The sequence below is a fragment of the Neopelma chrysocephalum genome, unplaced genomic scaffold (assembly GCF_003984885.1).
Source record: "Neopelma chrysocephalum unplaced genomic scaffold, ASM398488v2 Primary Assembly neopelma1_143, whole genome shotgun sequence".
Classification (NCBI taxonomy): domain Eukaryota; kingdom Metazoa; phylum Chordata; class Aves; order Passeriformes; family Pipridae; genus Neopelma; species Neopelma chrysocephalum.
The window spans coordinates 973675-998622 of NW_020897805.1; the positions used below are offsets into that span (position 1 = coordinate 973675).

The 24948-nt window shown below is 39.0% G+C and overlaps 1 protein-coding gene across 3 annotated transcripts in view; it reads left to right on the forward strand.

The window, feature by feature from the left end:
- The first annotated feature begins 2729 nt into the window (after positions 1-2729).
- TM9SF3 (transmembrane 9 superfamily member 3) overlaps positions 2730-24948 on the forward strand; it is a 44773-nt gene continuing 22554 nt past the window's right edge. Inside the window, exons 1-6 of one of the 3 annotated variants that reach the window (XM_027700055.1) lie at positions 2730-2844; positions 10949-11144; positions 16244-16366; positions 20382-20542; positions 23353-23430; positions 24386-24517. In XM_027700055.1, the coding sequence (XP_027555856.1) occupies positions 2767-2844; positions 10949-11144; positions 16244-16366; positions 20382-20542; positions 23353-23430; positions 24386-24517 (768 nt within the window). In that variant the 5' untranslated portion in view covers positions 2730-2766. Of the gene's footprint in view, positions 2845-3046; positions 3161-9175; positions 9407-10948; positions 11145-16243; positions 16367-20381; positions 20543-23352; positions 23431-24385; positions 24518-24948 lie in introns of those variants that run through there. The other 2 variants (XM_027700056.1, XM_027700057.1) reach the window with 2 other exon arrangements.

The window sequence follows — 24948 nt, forward strand, 5'->3', positions numbered from 1 at the left end:
GGGAAGACTGTAATAAGGCAGGAAATTAAGAGAAAAATATAAAAGTGTATCATGCAGATTTCCTTTCAAAGCTGTTGGACTGAATCAGTCCAGGGATCCATCTTTCCAAGCTAATTTTTAATGTGCTGTACTTAAGGGGTTGCCTTTGCACAATCCTGATAATATGTCTGTGAACTGGATTTTTATTGTTAGTGCTGTGGTGAGATGGTTTATATCTGAATTGCTGAAAAGCAGCTCATAAGTAGCCTTTCAGTCCCTGTTCCATTTGAAGCTCTGATACTTCCTTACTCTGACCTGACCTATCATACAAAATCAAATGCTAGTGGGACTCTGTTTTGGAGGAGAGGTGAGCTGGGACAGGTGGAGCTGAGGCATATTATAAATGCATTCTGTTCAAGCCCCTTCTGCACTGCCTAAGGGAGGGAAATGGAAGATGCAGCTGTAGTCTCAGCCATTCCTGTCTCACTTCTGCTGGATTAATTAGGGATCTTACTGACCAGCAATCACCACAAAACAATCACCCTATCAAGGAGAAAAGGAACAGCACTAAAACGGCTTCACTGTTAAATGCAGGTAAACAATTGGGATGCCCGCATGACTTCCAAGTCTCTTGCAGGCCAGCAGAGATGCCCCTGCTTAGCCACCAAAGTGTATGTTCCACAAAGGTTGGATTCGTGTAGTTGCTTTAAACCTCTTACATCTCAACATATGGAGTCTTTGTATCTGTAGGCTCCATTTGTGCTGGTGAGCACGTGGTGCATGTTGCTTCCACCCAGGATAAGAAGTGTGCTGAAACTGAAGCTCAGAAGAGACCAGAGAAGAAAACTGCGTGCAACCAGGTTGTTGGTTACTCAAGAACATGCTTGGGAGGGAGGAAATGAAGAGTGTTTCTGACAGCCAGTAGAGTTCAAGGACTGAACAGATAATAAAATTGCTGGTAAAAGTTAAGTGGCCTGGCCAGCTGTGGGGGCATCAACCAATCCACCAAACTCACCTGGCAGCTGCTGGCCCAGGGAAAGTGTTTGCTCTTTGTATAACAAGCCTTGAAAACCCTGCTGCAGCAGATCGCTCTGGCTGGCCCTGTTGCTGACTGAGGCTTAAGTACTGAATAAACTGAAGATGCTGAAGCCTCTTCTCTCTGTCTCCCAAGGGTAAGCTACTCTGTTTTGGACTGAGATGCAATGACTAGAAAGAAACATATGGTGTTACCAAAGCTGTCTAGGTTTTCTTTGTGTGTGTGTGTGTGTGTGTGTGTAATATAAGCAGGGCTTTTGCATAGGTTTTGGCAAGTATTTCTCTCTGCAGGGACCTTCTACCAAGATAGGCAGGACATGGTAGATGCTCTATCTGGAAAAGGCTTTATATAAACGCATCTTGCGAAATATGTTCGGGTTGGTAGACTGTGTAACACCACAAGGAAAAAAGCTTTTAATGTAAGTATGATGGTAGTGGTAAACAAGAAAATCTGTTTTTGCATCATTCCTACAAAGCATGGATGGCAGGTACCAGCACAGAGCAGTTCCTGCCTTCTGCTTGCGTCCCTCGTTGTCTATTTGTTGGCTTGTGCAATATTTGAGAAGATGGTGTAGCCCACCTTTTTTTTTAATATTATATCGGATAGCCTCTGAATTTTTTTACTGTATGTAAATTTTTTTACTGTATGTAAATTTTTTTACTGTATTTTCAGTTTAAAAGTTGTCTGATGAATTAATCCTTAATACCATGAGCTTTTTGGATTGGGGGGTTTGTTTGGGGTTTTTTTACGTCGGACTTGCAGCTTGAGGGAGTTCCAAGTTTGGATTGGGGGATTTGTTTGGGGTTTTTTTACGTCGGACTTGCAGCTTGAGGGAGTTCCAAGTACACAGGCAGGTTTGCAGGCTTCATCTTAGCCAGCGCTGATGGAAACCCTCCCTTAGGCGAGGCCCGGGTGTGGCTGTGTCGCCTCAGTGTCCACCCTCGGCCCCTGCAGCTCATGCAGCTTGTGCGAGGGGTGTGGAGGGTGGGATCCCGTATGATACAGAATCAATTAGGTTGGAAAAGACCTGTGAGAGTCCAACCTACGACCGAACACCACCCTGTCAACTAGAGCACGGCACTAAGCAGGTTGAGTCTCTCCTTAAAACACCTTCAGGGACGGTGACTCCACCACCGGTGACCCTGGGCAGCCCATTCCAATGTCTAATCACCCTTCCCGTGAAGAAATTCTTCCTAATGTCCAACCTAAACCTCCCCGGTGCCGCTTGAGCCCATGTCCTCTCGTCCAGTCGCTGGTTGCCTGGGAGAAGAGCACGACACCCACCTGGCTACAGCCTCCTTTCAGGTATTTTAACAGCGATAAGGTCTCCCCTGAGCCTCCTCCAGGCTACACAACCCCAGCAACCCCAGCCGCTCCTCACAGGACTTGTGCTCCAGTGGGTACTCGCACACAGCCCTGCGCCGCGATGTTCCCAAATAACTGTAGATTAAAATGTCACGATTTTATCAGGCGTAATTAAACCGGCCAAGAACAAACTGCGCTCACGCTGGAGGCCGCAGTACCCGTGCCGCCCACGGTGGGCGGTGCTCCGGGCCCCGCCCAGCCCGCTCTGTGCCCGCCCGCGGCCCCTCCCCGGCGGCGGCCGCAGCGCTCGGCGCTCCCGGGCTCCCGTAGCGCCCCCGCGGTTCCGGCGGGCGGGCGGGTGACGTGGCGGGCGGGGCGGAAGTGTCGTCGTCGGCGGGCGCGGGCCGGTGCCGCGGCGGGGCCTGCTGGGGACGCCGAGGCCCGAGATGGCGGCGCCGGGGCTGCTCTTGCTGCTCCTGCCGCTCCTGCCGCTGCGCGCCCGCGCCGACGAGCACGAGCACACGGTGAGGCGGCGCCCGGCTTCCCCAAGAGCGGCGCTCGGGCCGCGGCCCCACCGCCCGGGCGGCGCGGCTCGGCGGGCGGGATGGGGGGCGACGGGCCGCGGCCGCGGGAGGAGCGGGCGGGTCCCGCCCCGTAGGGCTCCCTCTTCGCCCCCTGCGCCGCTCGGGCGGTTGGGGTTGCGCGGGGTCGGGCCCCGCTCGCCGGTTCGCGTGAACGGGCGCTCGGGACAGGGCCACCGGGGTCTGATCCGGTTTGCACATCCTTGTGCGGCCGGGCGCGGTGTCCCACCTTTTCCGGGAGAGATAAACACCCCGGCAGGTACGCGGGCTTTGTTTGGAGAGCGCTGTTTGCTCCTCCCGGGAGGATGTTTGTTCTCGCTACAGAGCACAGCCCCGCTGTGACAGGGAACACGTTGCGGGGGACAGCTCGCCTTGGGAGGGGGAGGGATAGCTGGGAATGGGCTGGGAAGCGAGGGCAGGACGGGGACACTGACATGGACCCCTCAGGAAAATGGGTGATACGATACTGCTGACTTGAGCGCTCACCTATTGGGGTGAGGATAGTTTTTGTTAAAGTGCTTGCAGTATAACCCGAAAAGAATGTCTAGGAAGGGCTTCATCAGCTTCTGGTTTTACATCAGTGTTGTTTCCCATGGCTTTCGGTGTGGGAGGGTAGAAGTCTCTGTGATGAGCTGAGACATGATTTTGGAACGAGACTTTGCCAAAAACCATCCTCGTTTGTTCCAAATGGAGTGTGTTAAGAGTGTGGCTGTGATTAAACAGTGTCTGTCTGGCTGTCAGGACTTTCAGTGCTCTGAGCAGCCTGGCTGGCGAGCACTTGCTCAATTTCTTAACACAGCTTTCTCTAGATGTGCTGCGGTACGCTTACTAAGTGTTCTTAATAAAACAGATTAACGGTATTGATAGTTTTTGTATAAGCAGTAGTTAATTAGTTGCCTCATTCTGTGCATTTTTGAGGGATTGAAAACTGTACGATTGTCTTTATTTTTTTTAAAGGGAAAGGGATTTATCAATGCTCCAGTTAATGACAGAAAAGTTAAGTTCATATTGAGTGCTTTCAAGGAGCAGATATTCTTTGAACAAGCTTAGGTCCCAGTTTTGTTGCTGAGACTGTGTTTTAGAGTTAGTTTTCTGCTGAGGTGAGATGGTTTTCAGTATAGTACTGTGTTTATTTTAAAGTCTGGTTTACTTGAGGGATTATTCATTATTAATATTGGTAATCTTCTGGGGGAACAAGAAATCATAACGCTGTCATTGAATTTATTTGGTTTTGAAGTCTCCTTTCAAAAGTGATTTCTGATGGTTCTAAAGTCTTCTGAATAATTACCTAAACAATTACCAATGGAAATCACAAATTTCTTTTAAGGGCTTGTCTCTTTTTTTCATCTAAATTACTCAAATATGCAAGATGATAACTGTCTTTTGGTTTAGTATTCTTGTTTGTATAGTGACCAGTTTATTAATGTCATGTGATAGGTTAGGAATAGTTGATGTAGAAAGACAGTTACCTTTTTTAGAAGGCTGTCTCCTTGCTTAGATATTTTGATACTTTAATGTTCTATGGGAGATTGGGGTGGAAGCATTAGCAGCATGAATGAAACATGAACAGAGTTTTGTAGTAGTATGCTGATTTTGAGATTAAGAACCTGAAGGAAATATATCTTAAATACTGCATTTTAATGAATTTCAGTTTTAAATATGATTATAGTTGGAAGATTAATTTTTCTATAATCAAAATGCTTTATTACATTTTGGAGGCTCTGCTCACTTCTGGAGGAGTGGAGGGGAAATTTAGGATTTGGTAACCTCAAAGTGCAAATTTTCACTAACTTTAGGACTGGAGACCTATTGTGGGAATACACATCCACATGTGCTGCCATTTCCTTATTAACTCTCCAGTGTGTGGCTTCTTGTGCGCAGGCGCTTGGTCTGTCTGGTGAAGGTGTGTCGGTGCATCTTGCCACAGTTTACTTTTAGCTGCTGATGTGCAGGGCCTTATCAGCACTGAGCCTGCTGGGCATACAGAAGCGCCGTCTTAGGTGTTTAATGCCCTGCGTTAGCAGGTTAATATTTTTAATGTGGTTGCTGCTGCTACAGTATGTAATAGTGTACAATATTTGTAAAATAATACAAATGTATGCTCTAATATGTATTTTTGTATTAATGAAAATTGGCTGTTAATGTTTTATATGTGTCCTTTATTTAATAATTGTGGGACTTCTAAGCAAATATTGTAAAAGGTAATTGTGAGAGGACTCTGCACAAAGCTCTAGGTCTATAAGTACTGTTGTTTCTGGAGGTGGCAGGTATGGATAGTGTCATTGAACCAAGAGCTAAATCCTTTATCTTAAATTTGAATTACTCTTTAAAAATCACTTCTGCATTTCTTTGGAGGAAGAACAGTGTAAATACAGTTATAAGATAAGTGAGTATTTAATGGGTATTTAAAAACAGTAGTAAGTGAAGAGAAATTGGGGTTTCACACAGAATTTAAAATCTCTATTGTCAAAAGGCAGTACAGTAGTGTAACTTCAGACCACAACAGAGCAATATATCAGAAACTAACTGAAAACTTGTCTGCTGATACTTTAACTTATGGTCATGCTTCAGAGCATGTTATGCACTTGCTCATTGCCTGTATTGCACCATTTTTTGACAGTTGTCCTTTTATTTGTGGAAGTGATAGTATCAATGGGGTACTGGTGGTCTTATCCCAATGTATGCTGATCCTGCAGAAACCGGGCTGGTGGGCTCCTGCCTGGTTTGCTTTCACATCTTCTCTTGCTAAACTTGGTGGAGTTGATGATGAAACAGACAAACCATAAAAGCATTCTGAAATATCCTGAGGGTTTTGTTGCGGGGGGTGGTCTAAGGAGTAGGTAGCATTTAAATTTTAATGTTGCTTCAGTTTAATTGTCAGTGCTCTTGTAAGCATGGAAACACATGACAAACATTGAAAAATAAACAGACCCCAGCCTATACTGTGTAGCAAAATTCCTAATTTATTATGTTTGAGAAAAACATTTTTGTTTGACCTACACCTCAGTGAAGTATATTAAAGCTCTGAGCCTGTAAGGCTTGTTTAAAATTAATATATAAAATTAGGAACTTTGTATAGTATCTGAGAATTGTCAGTTAGAGAACTACTGTGGAAAATATTTCAGCGCACGCAAAACACTTATTTGCATATGAAGTTGTGTGCAGATGAGCAGCCTGATTCCTTTTTGAAGTTCTCCCATTTCCATTTTGAAGAGGTGAAATAAATGTTGTGGAATCGGGACGTGGTGTGCCTGAGCAATCTTGTGCATCTAGGAAGTGTAACAGTAAAAGTACTGCTTGTACAGTAGTTCAGACTGTGCTGCTGGTACAGTTCTACCCTCATTTTGGTGAGGCCTACAATTCAGAGAGAAACGAAGAAGTGTTACTAGAAATAACCTACTTTGTCCAAAGGAGAGCATGAGGCCGAAATCCACAGTTTAATAGGCTATGGATGTAAGCTGCAAGCATTGAGTACTATGAGAGTGCTCGATAGAGTATCTGGGGGCTAGAAGCCTGGGATGTTACTCACCAGTTGAGTCTTGCTTGCTACCCCTTGTATTTCCTGTCCTACTTTTAAAGCTTTGCTCTGCCAGTAACAGATAATGTTGGTCCTTTTTTTTTCTCCCTGAAAGTTGTACATTCTGGAAAGCCTCATTCCAAACTTCAATTTGAGAAAAGGAATAAAATAGCATACTTTCTGAAAGAAACTGTCTTGATTTGAATTTATTTTGCTGAATCATCACATAAGATTTGGCAGTTGTAATCCTCTCCCTGTCTCCATCTTTTTTTGCAAAGTGCTTTCATGGTTTAAAGAACATCGACAACTTGACAGTCTCATATCCTTGTCTGCAACCTTTAATCTAGCCTTAATTGTTTTGTAGAATAAATAGTTTATTTCTAGAGTTACCATGCTAATTTCTACAGTTGTGCAAAGAGAACATAAAATTGCTTTCCACATCATGAGTGCCCTATTGGGTAACAGAAAAGGAAGATGTATGTACTATGCTGAAGGCAGTTTCAGTATTGCTACGGTGGAATAGTTTTTAAACCATATAGATACATGGAAATTGTGTTAAGCCTCAAAGTGGTGCATACCCCCAATTTTTCAGTAGTTGTATTGCATGGAAGAGATCCACACTTGGCCAGATCAGACAGCACAAGCTTTATACAAGTTCAGTGTTCTGCTGGGGACGAGAGTAGACCCATCTATTCAGGAAACAAGGCAGCACTACAGATGGGTTGGACGTGATTTTAGCTTGCACATGCACAACATCTCTGCAGCCCAGCACTCTGGTCAGGCAGCGTGACCATATTGTGCTGCTTTGGAGCAGATGTCCCCAGCTGTGATGAGGGTTGTAGCTGATACGTAGTTGCACTTGAGGTACAGGTTAGTCCTTCACCACCTGGTTGGCAATTACAGAAAAAAGTTTCTGAAGGTTTATCTCCCCTTAATCAGATTGTAACAGCTATATAGTAGGTAACTTGTGTTGCTGCTGAGACTTTTCAGGCTGCCTCTATAAAGAGATCATTATATATTCCATATAGTTACTGAAAGTACTGAGCTGATACTAAGCTTAGTGCAGAAAAATATGAAAAGCTTACAGAACGAGTACTACATTTTTTCATAAATTACTGTGAGTGAAATGTAAATAAAATTGTGTTTTGTAGTCTTCTCTCATACGTGGAAGTGGTGAACTCTGTGAATTGTGGCGCTATGACCAAGTTGTTAAATGCTTGTGTCTATGAATATAATTAGGATCTCTGAGCTATATGCTGTATATTATCCTTTTATATGAACCGAAACCAGAAGAGCTTGCTGAGTTATACAGCAGTACAGATTGCAGCATCTTGTTTGTTGACCTTCTTTGTCTTGTCATTTACTATGTTCATCTCGACTTATTTTATGTTCTCTCTCTTGTAGTGTGACCTTTTGCTGAAAGGTGTGTTCTATGTAAGCCTTCTCTCAACCTAGAAGTCTTCATATAGAGGTGACAGTGAAGTCCTACAAGATACTCTAGTTCTTTGTCTTGCCTAAATAAGAGTTTTCCTTCATGTTGGCACTGTTATTTGTTGTAGATGTTTTGATATTATGAAGGAAATAATGAAAAATAAACCCAAACAACCAAAAAACCCAAGACACCACAAACTCGAACTCTTTAATAGCACTGTGTTCTTGCCACCAAAGTACCCTACCACTAGGCTAAGAATATAAGGATGAGACATGTCATGACAGGGAAATGTGTTTAAATGTGAAAGCTCATCTTTATAATTGAGAACGAGCAAACCCCCAAAAATTTAGGGAGAAGACAATCTGCTTGAGTTTTTACTAGACACCACCCCAAATTTAGGCTGAAGTTGCTTAAGCTGGTTTACTTACAACAGCCCCATTGATTTGGGGAGGCCACTGGGAGCACCTGATGGACTGCAAATTTCTGTGACTAAGGACTGCTTAGAGCGAGGTGTAACCTGGGCTGGCTGAGGGGCTGTGTTTGTTTATGTAGCAGTCCTGGACAGATTTCCCTTGTCCTGTTCTGGGGGGGGGGGCATTGTGAGGAAGGAGGAAGTAATAAATGCAGACTGAATTCTTTGCTTATGTTTGGTTTGGTCCCTTTTCTCTCCGGAGCAGGCTGGTCCATCTTGGAGTCATTGTGGGAAAAACTTGTAAGCCCTGAAGGAGGGCTAAACACCATGCACATAAGAGACAAGCAAAGACCAATTTTGTTACTGCAGATATTGTAATTACAGTGTAGTTACATTATTAGATCAGAAAATGTAGCAAGATTTTGACTAGTATGTTCTTATTCTGTTGGTTTCTGCCACTTCTGTCACTTCTGTTATAGTTCCAAAAATGCAGAGATCCCAGCTCTGTGTGAAGCAGGTCAGAAACAAGCAGCTAAGTATAGCAGTGGTCAATGCTTTCTTTATTCAGGCACTGTCAAAGAAGAACTCACAGACCTAAGGATGTTGTCATATTCTATTACTGAAGGTTGAACAGAGACATAGCTGAGCTCACATGTAAGCTGTTCACTGCAAGGAGTAGTGCTAAAGTGGGCTCTTGACAAGTTAAGACCATTTTGAGGAAGGGCTGGAAATATGTTCTGCAGCTGTTAGAGGAAGAAACAGAAGACATGCTAGACATAACGGTCTAGGAAAAGATATGGACCAATTTGTCCCGTGCTACCTTGGCAAGAGCTAGAGGGCGATTCGAAGTGCAGATTCCACTATCTGCTGCTGTGGCTGAGGGAGTTGGAACTGTGATTTTTCTTTCTTTTTTTCTTTCTTTCCCAACTTTCTTTGGATAACTGTGCTGCACTGGTATAACCTTTCTGGTTGCTGGAAGACAGGATGAATGTCTACTTTCTCTTCCTGTGTTGTTTACTCTTTCTTTGATCCTTCTTTGACATTCTTTGTCTGTCAGAAATGTTCTGACCTGTGTGCTCTGCAAGTGGGCAGGTTTGTGAAACTGATAAGTGTTTGGTCTCTGCTGCAGCTCAGAATGAAATAGGTAAGATTTTAAGTTTCTTGTTGGAAATCACTCACATAAGAGGGTGGAATGACCCTTGTACATCTTTGTAAACAAAAAAGATGAGACTTGTAATAGAGATAATATGTTAGTTTAAAGGGATTAAATTATTTTCCAAAGCATGTTTGTTTAAATCCTTGAGTTAAACTTTTAAACACCTCATCTGAAGAATTTATTGCATTCCACATGTACCTAATTATTTCTGAGTTAACCTCTTGGCACAGCTGTGGTTATTCAGAATAAATGGAGTTGAAGAACCTTTGTTCATTTGTTAAAAAGGGAGATGCATAACTGTATTCAGTATTCCAGTTGTGCACTATGAAATAGTTACGGCTAATTAACATTTGACTTTCTTTGCTTCTCCAATGTGTTCTGTGTCTGTGGTTTCATCTTAAAATAGCACTTTATTTTTCTGTACCTAAAAAAAATCAGAACCTATATGGTGGTTGTGCTTTCATGTATATATAGTTATAATTAGGGGTTTTACCTTAAAAGTTATATCACTGTTCCTCCTATTCTGTTGAAGTTATAGTAGGTGAAGAAGTTGTGTTGGCTGAGAGACTTTGTGTAGTTATCAGCAAATCTGATACCTTATCCAGATGCACAGAGATATAGTGCAAGTAATTATTTGAGATCACTTAATTCTCCTGAATTCATGCAGTATTTGAATATTGATAGATTAATGGCTTTAAATACTTTTTTTCTTGTTCAGAAGTAATAAGGGCTTGAAAAAAATTACTGGCTCCTAGACAAGGAATAAATTTTTCTGGCTAAGAGTAGCTATGGAAAGTGAAGAGTGAATGTTCCCAGAAAGAATTTCATGGCAGCCACCAGACTGCTTGCTGTTCTGTTTTTTTCACTGTGAGAATGTTGGAAATGCATCAAAATACAGTTCTTCTCTCTGACTTCTTTGCCTCTTGGCTACTGTAGGTATGCAACAGTTTAATTTTAGTGCCTCCTGTGAGGCATTGCGGTCTTCTGGGAATTTTGAATGCAATTTATACCATTAGTAAAATGAATGGAAGCTGCATTTTAGGAAAATACAGTATACATGTCACCGTGGGTAGATTACCTAATTTCTTTGCTGAGATCTTGCATAACGAGACATTAATTTGATATTTCCTTTTTCTCAGTGGAGATAAGCAGAATTTTGCTTTGAACTGATGTGTTTCCACAAAATTTGTAAAAGCTTATTTATTTTTGAGACTTCTGCTTTTCTCCATTTCTGCTCTCTACATCTTCTGCTTCTCTCTTAAATTTGTATGAACCCGCCTCATTTGATACTTCAGTGATAGGCTCTAAGAAACTATATAATCAACTAAGCTTTTTTTTTTGTTAAAAAGCAGGCTGAAAATCTTACCTAGAATCCCTCTCATCCAAAAGACAAAAATACTCAATTGTCTTTATATGTAACTGTTGCCTGTGATTCGACAATCCTGCTCTGCTAGTTAACATGAATGAGAGCTTCTTGAACATTTTTATTCTGCTCAGATTCTCATCTAACTCAATAACTTTATCTTTCAGTACCAAGATAAAGAGGAAGTTGTTTTATGGATGAATACTGTAGGGCCCTACCACAATCGCCAAGAAACATACAAATACTTCTCTCTTCCCTTCTGCGTGGGATCAAAAAAAAGCATCAGCCATTACCATGAAACCCTAGGGGAAGCACTTCAAGGAGTTGAATTGGAATTTAGTGGTCTCGACATCAAATTTAAAGGTAAGCAATTCACAGTGCCACAGTGCCTTTAGTCACTTAAAAATATACATGAACCCTTAAAACTTAGGTTTTTTAACTAGAAGAACTGAAAATTTGTTGCTGCTAGCAACCGAGTGTATCTTGTACCCTGCAAGGTTGTCTACTACGATTGGCTTTGAGTTTGCAGTGAAGGTTTCATCTATGTGCCTTAGAAGGAAAATGCTTGCAGCAGATACGTGCTTCTGAAGTAACTGATTACATTTTAGAAAGTACAACTAAGCTTTTTTGCATTTGAATGTTTAAATATTTGCTGGAATTAATATTCTGGAATTATTAATTCTGAAGATGTCATTTTTCCTCTGATATTGAGTACTTGCAGATTCTCTGCAATTTCAAAGGAGTAGCAAGGGCTCAACATCTCAAAGTTGTACCTTAACACAAAGTTGATTATTGTATCCTTCTGGTCACTGTCTAGTTTAAAATGCCTTTGACAAACACATTTATAACATTGGCCCTAACTCATCATATGCCAGTCAGGATGAAACTGGTCTGTTTATTTTCCTGTTGTTTCCTGCCCTCTCCATCTTTCCATACTGTTTCAGAGAAGACATTTAACCTCTTTTGCAAATACATATCTTGGTATTAGGGACATAATTTCTCTGTGTGTGTCCTTTCAGATATCTGTAACTGGTAGTTGCAGAGCTTCAAATAATAACAGATTCTTTTTGTCTCTGTTGAATTTTAACATTTATAAATTTCATTCAATTTGTGTTTCTGTGTATATGTATCTTTTTTTCCTAGAACACTGCACTTCATTACATCACTAGTGCTTAGCTGGATGGAGAACTTAAGCATATTATTTCTTGTCTGAGCATTTACAATCAGACGGGATTTAGTTTCTGTAAGTTGTAAAAGTTTTATCCAAAAGAGGACATCTGCAAAATAAGAGACTTGATGATGTTTTTGTTATCAGTAGAATAACAAAAGTGGAATATAAGATTAAGTGGAATAAAAGATTTTTAGAAAATTCATTAATACCATAAATTCTTTATAATTTTTAAAGTTGCACAGAGGATAGCATCTCCACATTAAAGGAGTTGGGGGTTGAATCTTTCCTTTTAATAAAGGAACACTACCTGCAGAAACACTGGAAATTAGTCCCATTACTGGTTTGTAACACCTTGTAGCATGCTGAAAATTTTACTCAATATAGGAGAAATAGTTTTGCTGTCAAACCTCATAGAATATGCTCAGAAACACAAAGTGGAAAGAACAGAGAAGAAAACTGGCAGGAGTTCAACACAATAAAATTTCTATTATCAGAATATGATAAATATTTGTTTTTGCAGCCAGTTTGATGTGAAATTTTTCTTTCCTTTAGTTGCCCCAACTTTACAAAGAGATTGTTTTATTCCTGTGATAAGTGTACTCTCTAGGTGCAACACCAAATTGAAAAGACTAGGTTTGTGAGTTAATGTTTACTTCTATGATGTATCCCATTCACGGAATTTTAAAAAAATTTAATTATTAACACCTTGGTTCTCAGTATAGATTAATAATCTGTATTGGACCTGCAGTGAATTTAACTCCCAACCAAAGTGGCTGCAGGTCAGATGTTCAGATGTTTTCTATAAAGCAGATGGTACTTGGTAGCTGGTTGATTACCAAGTGTGTGTACGTGATCTGTGAAGCTGTACATGTGCACTTCTAGCTTTTTTCCCTTACAATCTGTGTCCTCTGGATAAATGATGAAGACCATAATCTGTTTGCTGTTAGCTGGCATCCAGCAGCTTCTGCATTTCTAGCATTGGTCCATGAAGTGAAATCTGAATAGGAGTCAACTCTGTTTTACCATCTCTAATCTGCCGTTAAAAGTATTAAAATTTTCTTTTTTTTTCAAATTTCAGAGTAACAAGTATAAATTAATTGTAACAGTAGTTATTAGTAGTTATTTAATGAAATTATGTAAAATTTGTGAAATCTAAATTACTTTGATATGCAGGTTTTTGAAGTAAAAAAATAGAGTAGAAGGTTGTGGTGTGAGATTGATTAATTTTTTTTTTTTACAGGCTTAAAAGCTGTCATAAAACCAGTACAACTTATATCCAGTGTATGTTGGAAAATTTAGATTTCATAGATCAGCCCTTAAAATTTAGCATTTGTATAAAGAATTCTTTTCCAGTTTGGTTGTAAAAATGTGATGGTAACTCAGTTTTTTGGCGACTCTTTAATGGTAGACCTTGTTCTTTGCTGAAGCTGTGTTCACTTTTTTTTAAAAATAATTGTAACTAGATAATATCAATGAAATTAAAATATTTTTCTTTGTAATGGATAAGCTTTATCTCAGTGTGATTGATACATACTCTGATCTCTGCACCACCAGTGGTCCAAATGTTGCTGCAATTAAACAGAAACAGAGCTGTTGGTGTTTTTGTGGGTTGGGTTTTTCAGTTGTTTTTTGTTCTTTTGGTTTTTTTAAATGGCTAGATGCTTATGTTTTGGTACCAATAGATTCACAGGGTCTTATTCTTAAGATATTGCTTCAAGGAGTGTTGAGTATCTAAAATCTGCAGCTGAAGTAAATTAAGAGCTGCTCAAGTCCCATTCAATAATAAACTTGTACAGATTTTCTTCATAAATGTGTGAATCGTATCTGAGTTCTGAGTTAACAGGTAACCATGCTTTTCCTTATGTGTGTTTGGGATTATGGCAAGACTAACAATTACAGGCATTTTTTTTCTCTTTAAATGAGTGTTGTACGAGTTTACAAAATAAAATTAGATTTGGATTTTATACTTCTAGGATTTTATCCTTTAGAGTGAGTAAAGGTGAAGTGGAATTGTTCTAATAAAATAGCTTCTGCAATAAAAAACAGTTCCATTCTTGACATGGTTTGACTGTGCAGCAATAAGCATGGAGCTGCATGTTGTTCATCATATTCAAAGAATTATTTAGGCTGCGGCTGTTACTAGCTGAAATACTGAACTGTGTAAGTAAAACTGGCAGTTGAATCTCTGGGCATTGCCTGTATTTTTGAACTACAATAAAAAATTATGGTTCTGAAAAAATGTGTTCTTCTGAGAGTGGAAGTTAGCACTTGAATTCTCATAGTGCTGACTACTGGGGCAAAACCACAATATATTCAAGAATCCATAAATTAGTGTTTCTTTTTGTATTTAAAAATGTGTCATATGAAAGGATACCTGCAATCTTACAAGATAGCTGGATTTCCCTTCTGTTACAATATGAATTATGTTGTTCTTTTATCACAGGCATCAAATCTGTATAAATATCTGTATGAATAAAGTAATGAATTATTAACATACATTGTAATATAACTTTAAGCTGGCTTAATTTACTTGTCAAGCTAAATCTAGGGTAATAATGCTCCTTAATTAATATGTCAGGTTCTTTATTCAAGTATTTGGATTGACATCCTCTGTTACACCTGAGACCTAGTAAATTATTAAATGTATTGAACATTGGTATCATAGTGACTTCAGTTGGAAAATTAATTTTTGATATTGCCGTACAATGCCATTTAGACAAGGTTAATTTAAAGAGAAAAAGGATTTTTTAACATACTTGAATATTACACTTGTTCAGAAGTGTTACTAAATGACCATACTTCTAATGGAGAACTCTTTGCCCAGACTTCCTTCTGCAACACCTCCTGAATATATGGCAGCTGTTCAGGATGATGTTCAGTGTTGTACTAGGAGGTGGTCAGATATAATGAGGTTTTATATGATTTACGTGTTTGAATAAAACCCCATTGATCTCCGTTCATAGGAAATTTGAAATTTGGCTAAGCACACTTTTTTAATGAGTCATGCTTTCATGCTTTTTAAAAATTTGCTTAATGAGCTACAAGACGTTATTGAAGCTGTATTACATAGCACATGTTACCTCTTTGGCATCCCTGATGTAGACACAGCACAAAACATACCTTGGACTTCACATTCCTCTTGGATACACACCCTGCTAAGAACTCTCTAACATATGCAAAACTTTTGATCTCATAAAGCTATAATGAAGTAGACATCAGGTTCCCCAGCCACTGAATGCTGTTCTAAGCTTCTTTCATTTAATCATTTAACACAGTGGATTTAAGCTTAACCATCTAATCCTGTCCTGTAACTAAATGACAGCTTCAGCGTTCCCAGTGGCTGGTGAAAGGAGCACTTGTCTTCATTCACTTGTTTTAGGGGGAGGTGAGAGGAACTGTACCTGTGTAGTGTGGCTGAGGGTGACATCCTATACCATATGTAATGTCATGCCTGTATTTTGTGAGAATTGAATGAGGTTTTTTCTAATGATGCTGCTGGGGTTTTGTCTATGTGCCCTGGAGTAACTTGTAACAATCAAGATCCAGATTTGATTGTACTATTTCTACGATGTCCTTTGGTATTTTAGCTACCAGAAATGAGTCCTCAATTCCAGTGATGACAAAAAGAGCTGAGGGGAAGCTGGAATTCTTTACATTCACTGTTTCACTATTTGCAGAGTGAAGAAAACTTTACTAAGATGTGCATGAGAGGGGACTTGTCCCTAAATCTGCTGCTGCCTGAAATATTGTAAACATGTCTTTTTTTCACTTGAGAAGGAAATACTAGGGAAGGAATCTGAGATTTGAAAGAATGACTTATGAATTGTAGATGAGGAAGAATAGCTTTCTGACTCAAAGAGGTGGATTTATTTTATTTTCAAAATAGTGAGAGTTATTATACTAAAATAGATAATATTGTACAAAGTCTTAGGTATTTGTTAATAATTTCATACCTCTTGTTAAAGTAGAAGAGGTCTCATGATCTGTCTGGGTAAATCTCCCATGAGCTAATGGATCTTAATTTAGTGTGGATGAAGTAGCAAAAGGATACTTTGAAACCTTTTCATATCCAATCTGTGGGAAGCTTCTGCATGTGGAAGAGTAGATTTATGAAAACAATCATGTAATTGCTTTAATGGTTCCTTTTTAAATGTCCTTTTTTGTTACCTACTTGAGGATAGCCAAGAGGGCTTGAAGGCTTCATCAGTGTCCATTCCTCCATTTGCTTGGTTTGCCTTTGCTTTGAGCCAGCTCACTAATAAATCTTTAACTGTGCTTTAATTTTTTGCAGACGATGTAATGCAGACTACTTACTGTGAAGTTGACTTGGACAAAGGAAGAAGAGATGCATTTGTGTATGCTATCAAAAATCACTATTGGTACCAGATGTATATTGATGACTTACCAATATGGGGTGAGTGATATTATGTATAAATAACTGGATTACACCTACCTGAGTACTGTACTAGTGGGTTTTGTGGAGTCATTTGATGACTAAGCTTTGTTACAAGAACATAAAACGTACATGTAAACCAAATTCACAAGAATGTAAAACCAAATAATACAGCCTAGAGAAGAGGAGACTGAGGTCAGACCTCTTTGTGGTCTTCAACATCCTCATGAGGGGCGGCAGAGGGGCAGGTGCTGATCTCTTCACTCTCATGACCAGTGACAGGACTCAAAGAACTGTCATGGAACTGAGTCAGGGGAGTCAGGTTAGGTTGGATAGCAGGAAAAAGGTTTTCACCCAGATGATGGTTGAGCACTGGAACAGGCTCCTCAGGGAAGTGGTCACAGCACCAAGCCTGACAAGAGTTCAGAAAGTGTTTAGACAATGCTCTCAGGCACATGGTGTGATTCATGGACCATACTCTGCAGGGCCAGGAGTTGGACTCTGATCCTCATGAGTCCCTTCCAACTCAGCATATTCTATGATTCTTTGAAATAAATTGAGGGATTTTTGCACTGAAAGACCAGTAGGATGGCTTATACTAGTGAATTACAAAAACAGTGAAAAGCTGTTTTGTTTCTTGAACACTTATTTAATAGTAGCAAGTTCTTAGGGTTAAATTCTTTAAAATGTTTGAGTGTTAATTAGATAAGCTACATGTAAGGTCCATGTTATTGTGTTCATGAATAGCAACTTTCATAAAACTATTTCAGAGTTTAAACTTTAAATTGCTGCTACTTTACTGCTGACACAAGAACTATTTGGTTTACTTTCATGGTATTTTAGTGGCTTTTAACGGTTTTGCATGTGTAGTTTGTGTTTACATGAAGGAGGTTTATTTTACTTGTTTTTTTACAATTCTTAAAATTACTTGTGCTGAGTATTATTAATCTGGGCTTAGAAGTGCTTGTGTCTTGAATAAAAATGTGTGTATCCTAATGCCATTGTCTCCTAAGGTCTCTGTGTTTTTTACTCCTTTGTAACTTGTAATCATATTCCTAGTAAAGAGTCCTCTGCAGATTGCACTTTGCATTGATAGCAGTCAAACTCCCTAAGCCCTAATCTCCCAGTTGTAGGTATAAACTGAAAGGAAACGAAAAATGTTTTGTTAAGGTAAGGTCTTTGTTGCCTGTGATCAATGAAAGAGGTAAACCTGCCCAAAATAAACAAAATCCTGCAACACCTACAAAAATACGGTTCAAGTTGTGTAAGAAAAGTCCTTTGATAGGTGGTATGAATAATGCTACCCATTGTTCATTCATTCTGACAAAGGGGACTTTTTTTTTTAGCTCTTATAATTTTAATTTGCTCTAGAAGGTGTCTGTCTAATGAACAAATGAACATGAGCCCCAGACAGAAACATTAGCATTTTATAGCTTTATTTATTTATTATTTATCTGGTAGTCAGGAAGATTCTTTTTTGTTTGGTTGTTTGGTTTTTATTTGTTGGTTTGGTTTTGTTGTTGGGTTTTTTGTTGTTGTTTTGTGTTTTAATGTGAATATTTTTGCTTGACAGGAGAAGTACTTTTATATTGATTTTATTCATTTCAGCTGATTCACTTATTTTGTATAGCAGGTCTGTGGCAGGGCTTGGAGTAGAACTGAATTGCTGTATGTGGCCTTTACTGAACTACTTGTGTAATTGCTGGTAGGCTTTTTAAAAGCATGCATGAGTGACAGTTGTTGCTGCAATATTTTTTAGGTTTTTGGCCTTTCAGCAAAAGATCAGTGAATGATTTTTCTAGGCTGGTGGCAGGCATGTAGGCTTTGCATTGCGGAAGGATGATGGATGCTAAGCTAAACTCTTTGGAATCCTGTATGGCTTTCTTTTTTAGGACTGATTTTTCTGGTCATGTTTTATCACCTCAAATGCCAAAGAACAAACCTACTTACTAAATCTTCTATACATTGACTAAATTTTATGCTCTCAGCTAAAAAAATCTGTTTTCCTGTGATTCCAGTGTTTTTAAATGTTTTTCAGTAGTGTGCTTTGTATGCCCAAGAAATCAGCTAACAAACACGTAGAATCTAGGTATCATCTTTGTAAGATATTAAGAGGCTGGTTTTGGTAGTTGTTGGGAAGGAGGACCTCAAGCTGTGACATGTAATAGATTGACTGCAGCATCGTAGGTATTGGTAATATTATGCAAGGATGTAATCTGACATCAGGTGTGAAAGCAAGCAGTGCTGACAATTTTGGTCTGTCTGTGAGGGTTAGGTAGAACTAGCAGATTGGTCAACCAATATTAGCCAGTTTTTTATTCAGAAAAATTATTCAGTTCTTGATGGGGGGTTGAGAAAGGAGTGGATGCACCTGAACTGATCAGAAGTGTTTATCTGCAAGTCTGAATGACTCTTTTGGATCTTTGTGTTCCAAGTACATTTTAGAAAACTGTGAGTATGGCTTATCTGCAATAATTGTGGCACTGAGACTTGCTGCTCGTTGCACAGTTTTTATTGTAAATATTTCTGCTATGAATGTGGCATGAGTGATACTGTACATGTGGCTGTGCCATTTTGCTGCTGTTTTTGAGTGTGTTGGATAGACTTGCCTAGTGGCACATAAAGTGGTGGCAGATAGAGATACTAAAGAAAAATATCTTTTGCTAAGTGCATTCAGATAAAATGATTCCGTTTTATGTTTTTTCCTGAATTGCTGTCCCACAGTGGAGAGACAAGGCTTGACTGTTTTGGGACATTCCCTAAGTATATGAAGCACTGTGTTAGTTCACTCCTTCAGGGGGTGATCGATCAGAATGTCCTTTTAGGTAATTTAGAGGTCTGTATTGCCATGGTTTTGGATAATACCATGGGCCCAGATGGTATGCCAGGTGCTAGGCTGTATGGCATAGGCACAAACTGGCACTTGTGCCGTGTGGATGGCATATACAAGGCAATCCTGACAGATGAGCATGAGTAAAAAACATGACAGAAAAACACCACCTTGCAAATTAAAAAACAGAGGTGATGCACAAGTGCCATTCCTTCATATACCTGCTGTTTTGTAATAGCCTGTTCCATATCCTTCACCTACCTGTTCTCCCGTTCCCTCCACCTTTGTATATCTTGAGTGCTGCTTTTAATGTGAGTTTCCATTTTGTACATCTTGCGTGTGATCTTTGGTATGATGGTCTTGATATCAAAGGTGACACTTTGTAGCCTGTGAACTTGGTGACTGCTAGTCTTTTTTTTTCTCTCCAGCATGGTACAGTCTCTGGAATTTTTCTGTAGTAGATGAGACATTTTGCATTAGCTTACTGAAAATGAAGAACTTAACCATAGAATGGTTTGAGTTGGATAGGACCATAAAGATGGTTTCAACCCCCCTGCCATAGGCAGGGACACCTTTCATTAGATCAGGTTGCTCAGAGCTCTATCCAACCTGACCTTGAACACTTCCAGGGATTGGGCATCCACAATTTCTCTGGGTGATTTGTTCCAGTGCCTCACCACCCTCACAGGAAAGAATTTCTTGCAAGTATACATTCTTGGCAAGCAGTGGAAACTTGTGTGCAAATGAGAGCAAAAAGCATGTGTTGGGGAGTCAGCTAAAGAGGATTACAGAGTGAAAGTAAAATTTTTAAGAGGAAGAAAAAAAAGTTAAGAGGTAGATGGGAGATTGGAAATTATAGAGGTCTTGGCTAAGTTATCTTCAGGGATATTGGATCTGTATTTAGCTAGTTGTTTATCTGGTAAGAATTGCAAATAAAGGTAGAGGAACTGTTGTTGCATCTTCTGCAGTGTTTGTAGCTGCATGCTTTTTCGTTTAATGCCGTTACAAAATTCTTGGAGAGACCTGTGGATTGACGGTAATCCAGGTATTAGAGTGGAAAAGAAGAGCATAATGTCTTCTGCGTTTTCTTTAGTTATGTTGCTTTTTTTAGCTGGCAAAACTTTCATAATGCATATTTAAAAAAAATAAATACACAGTATCTGAAAATATACCTGTAATAGATGCTTACACTTGTTTCCTATACAGGGATTGTTGGAGAAGCAGATGAAAATGGAGAAGATTATTACCTTTGGACTTACAAAAAACTTGAAATTGGTTACAATGGAAATAGGATTGTAGATGTCAATCTGACCAGTGAAGGAAAGGTGAAATTGGTACCAAACACAAAAATCCAGATGTCATATTCAGTAAGTAATTTGGTGATGCACCTGTAATAAGAAATTCTACATGGTGAAATAGCTCAGAAATAGGTACCTCTATACTTAAAATGTGTACTGCTACATTGGGCTATATTAGAGGAAGATGCATCTTCACTTCTTCAAATATTTTGTTTAATTGCTGAAAAACCTTGGTAGATTTATTAATAACAAATGTAAAATGATGATTTTTGAAACACTCCAAACACGCTGAAGCTTCTATTATCTGCAGAAAAGTGTTTTGATGGGAAAGGAAGATGTCCCAAAAGGTATGGATACTAGAAGTATAGAGGACCCTCAAATAGATACACATTTTCTTCATGTTTGGACCTCTGACATTTGCGTCATAGGGTTGAACTGGATTCTGAGCTAGGGCAAAACCCCACTGTAAGCCTTTATGCTTTGCAAGCCATTACTATCAAAGCTTATTTTCTTTTTGCAATTCCAGTAGAAATTTCTTATTTATATAACCTTATTAATGAGGTTATAAGGTTTTTTCTGAAGCTCTCTGCTATTATATTGAATTGCTGTCATAAAAGGTAATGAATAAACAACATTTGCTGATCAAGATAACAATTTTTCAGTTTTCCTCCTTGTTTACTTAAATCTGTAAAGATTCACTTGTCATGTTCACCACGTTTGTATACTGAAACTAGTTCTTAATGCATTGCTTTTCTACAATGTGTTAGCAGGAGATGTCAGCATAAGATTTTATTTCAGAGGATATTCTTGCTGCTATTACATTGGTCTTGTGCTGAGTAAGTTTTATAGTTTGAAGTGCAGATAATTAGGTTTTGTATGTGCTTTTTAGAATTACATTTACACTAATCTCCCTTTTTCTACTGCAAAATCAATAGTAGAAATTCTGAAATTTGCTATTTCAAATTCCACCAGCATTGTGAAGTCCATTTGCTCTGAATTTTAAGTTGGACAGCACTGGGGAGCTACCAGTAATGAAAATAACATTAGATGTTCTCTTAAAATACTTTTTAGTGTACAAAGCTCAAGACTTACCTATCCAGTTCTGTTGGCACCACTGGGCAATTGCTGGGCTGGCCTGTGTGTGCTGTTTAATTCACAGATTGTCTCTGGTGGATTTGTTCTAAGCACTACTTCATAGTGACAGATGCTCTAATGAGAAATGTATCTGCTTAATAAAATGTTGAAAGCTATTAATGTTTTGAGCTACTAATCTTGAATAAGTTTGTAATTTGAACTGAAGAACATTAATATCAAACCTCAAAGTGAGTACTACTCAAGTCTTTGGGTTTTTAGTCTGTCTCAGGACGGTGGCGAGCAATTGGGATATTTAATCTACAGTTATATGCTTTCTTCTATACTCAGTAAGAGAACATGTGTTGGAAAGGATAGTTCCTTCTCATGTGTTTTAAAAAGATAGGCACAAGGGGGCTGCATTTGTTTCAATATCACTGAAAATCCTGATATTTTTAAATTTTGGCATGCTTTTGAAAAAAATTTTAGGATAGGCTTGTTTTAATTTTAATTTTTTAATGCCATTTCATAAATCTTGCAAAAATTCTCAAAAATACTTTGTGCTACCATATTAGCACCATATATTTCATTAACACAATTAAATTTTCCAAATTCAAAGGAGTCCTCTATGCAGCTTGTGGAGTAAATGATAGCAGTAATATCCTGTTACCCTGTGATAGTATGTCCATAAACACATACTTTTCCAGCTGGTTAGAGTTATTTATTGGCAGTTGAAGTATCTAGATTGCAGAATCCTGTGGTCTTACAGGTTTTGGGCTGCAGCTTTTAGTTTTGTAAGCCTTTAAAATTTTGATGTCTGTCTGTTAGGGTCCAGCTTGATCTCTTTTATCCAGTTCCTTTCCAGCGGGCTTGTATCTCAGTTCATGCCCTTTTTTTCGTATTGGCATCTGTTTTAAATCTTTTCTTATATCGTCTCATTTCCCACACTTCTGCTAGACTGCATCTTTTTCCTTGGGCACTGTACTCAGAGAATTTAGGTACAGGTGATTTCACTGAATGCCAGTCTCAGTTCATGGTACCCAAACAGATCTCAGCTGCATTTGGGGGAGCAGAAGCACACGATGTTGTTATTGCTCAATGAACACTGGCGAGGTTCTCCACAAGCCTTGCTTCATAAAATGCAGCACATGGAAATGTTGAGAAAAGGCAATTTGCTGCCAGCAAAAAAAGAAAACCAAACTGGAAAAAAAATCAAGTACTTTCTGGCATGTCATTCTTGAACATATTTAAACATGCTTTCTTTCTTTAACCTTTGTTCTGAAATCTTGAGGAAATTTGGGAGGATTTTTGAAAGGTTTTACAAGTATCTCCTGTGGGGAAAAAACATCATCTTTGAACTATTCATTTTACAAAACTGAAAAATAAGAACATTTGATGGATTTGGGGTTTTGTGCCTTCAGTATGAGTATCTTTATGAGCTCCTTCTATAATCATGGAAAAGCTTTGTTGTATTTGACAACAAGTTTGCATCTTTGGTTAGCCTCACAGACACAGTGAGAACTGAGGCAGTGCAAGACTGATTCTTCCTTGTTTTTGCACATAAGCATGTATGAGAATAGATCCATGAGGCAAGGTGGCTGATGTTCATTTTATGTATGACCTGTAGATGCCAGTCTTTAAGAACATCATTCCGTTGGTTTTGCCAAAACCTGTATTCATGTTGAAAAAAACATCTGAAGTGGGTGGTTTTTAATATGCCTTCTGGGTTTCAGCATGTGAGTATAGTTGAACATACTATAATGAGCTTTTAAAATGAACATACTATAATGAGCTTTTTCTCTCTCTAGGTGAAATGGAAGAAATCAGATGTGAAGTTCGAAGACCGATTTGACAAGTATCTTGACCCATCTTTCTTTCAGCACAGAGTATGTATTGTTCTAAGAAACCTTACAAAATAACCCTTTGAAATTATTGCTTTAGTTCAGATGATGTCATGGATTTTTTGGATGACATCTTTGGTTTTTCGGATGTCCCAGGTGTTCTGGGGCAATGAAACAGGGGGATCTAGGTCTAGTTTTTAAGTGATAGTGTTGTTGCTAAAATAGGATGGCTCCAATCTTTCAGAGTGCTTCGGTAAGTATGCAGGCAAGCTTCAGGCTTGCAGAAAATACAAGGCAGTTCAAGAAGATATATTCACATGATGAGAAGCAATGAAGCTTCAGGGAAACTGTGCAACCGTGTAAGCTGAATAACTGCAGCTGGCCATAGGTATGTTTCTTTCTGAAGTAAATGCAAAGCAAAAGGCATTAGCCTAAAGCAGTTGGTGGTATCAGCTGTGATGGTTTAAATCTAGGGTTGTAATCTCCTTAAGAGTAATATAGTGAGCTGTGCAACTTTCTGAAATTAGAGATTTTGCATTCTGTTTGGAGCCCAGTGAAAACCAGAGTTATGCTTGTCAGAGGAAAAATAGTGCTGCTGCACATTTTGATCCTGTGCAAAGCAATAGTTCCTTTGACTTTTTGGCTGTGAGCATCTCTTTTGCTACTTAAACTTCTTCTCTAGGAAGGCAGCAGTACATCGTGTTGCCTTGTGTTTACCAAGGGAGCATGCACAGCCAGTTGTTCAAACTTAGGCTGCTGCTTAGCTAAGCTGTGATAACTTTGTCATGGGCAAAGCTGGCTCCTGAAAAGCTTCATGTATGGTGCTTCACAGGCCAGTTTTTGAGGGACTTTCTGAAAATGTAGTCTTACTTACATTATGGTTTATTGTTACTTAGCTGGTGCTGACAAGCTGTCCTGCTAGGCGATGATTTATCCTTATTGGAACAATTTGAAACACATTTACAGTTCTAAACCTTAAGGGTGTGTTTTCTTTTTGTAGATTCACTGGTTTTCAATTTTCAATTCTTTTATGATGGTGATCTTTCTGGTTGGCTTAGTGTCTATGATATTAATGAGAACTTTGCGAAAAGATTATGCAAGATACAGCAAGGAGGAAGAAATGGATGATATGGTAAGATCTGTGTTCATGCTTTAAAAACTTTTTTTTTTAAGGCTTGTTGTTTTCTTGTCATACATTCATTGTGTTAGGAGCTCGGAATGGCTTTCCTCAGTTGGACAGAAAACTGCCTTTTGTGTGTCTTGAAAGTGTTGCTGGTTTTCTTTATAACATGCTCCTAGAGTGCAACCCAAAATTCTTCCGTAGTCACTGTATTAATGTTCATATCCAGCCTTAGGTTAAATGAAGTCCATTCTGACTTGGTAGTGTAAGCCTGCATATGCTCCTAAATACTTCAGAGGATTTAGGGACAGGGAGGGATTCTGATACATTTTACTGCATCATACATTCCAGTAGTCATTTTTTGTTGTCTTCCATAAGCATCTGAAAAGTAAACTTTTCTCCCTGGGTTTGATGCATTCAGAAGAGAAGACACACTCGCACTT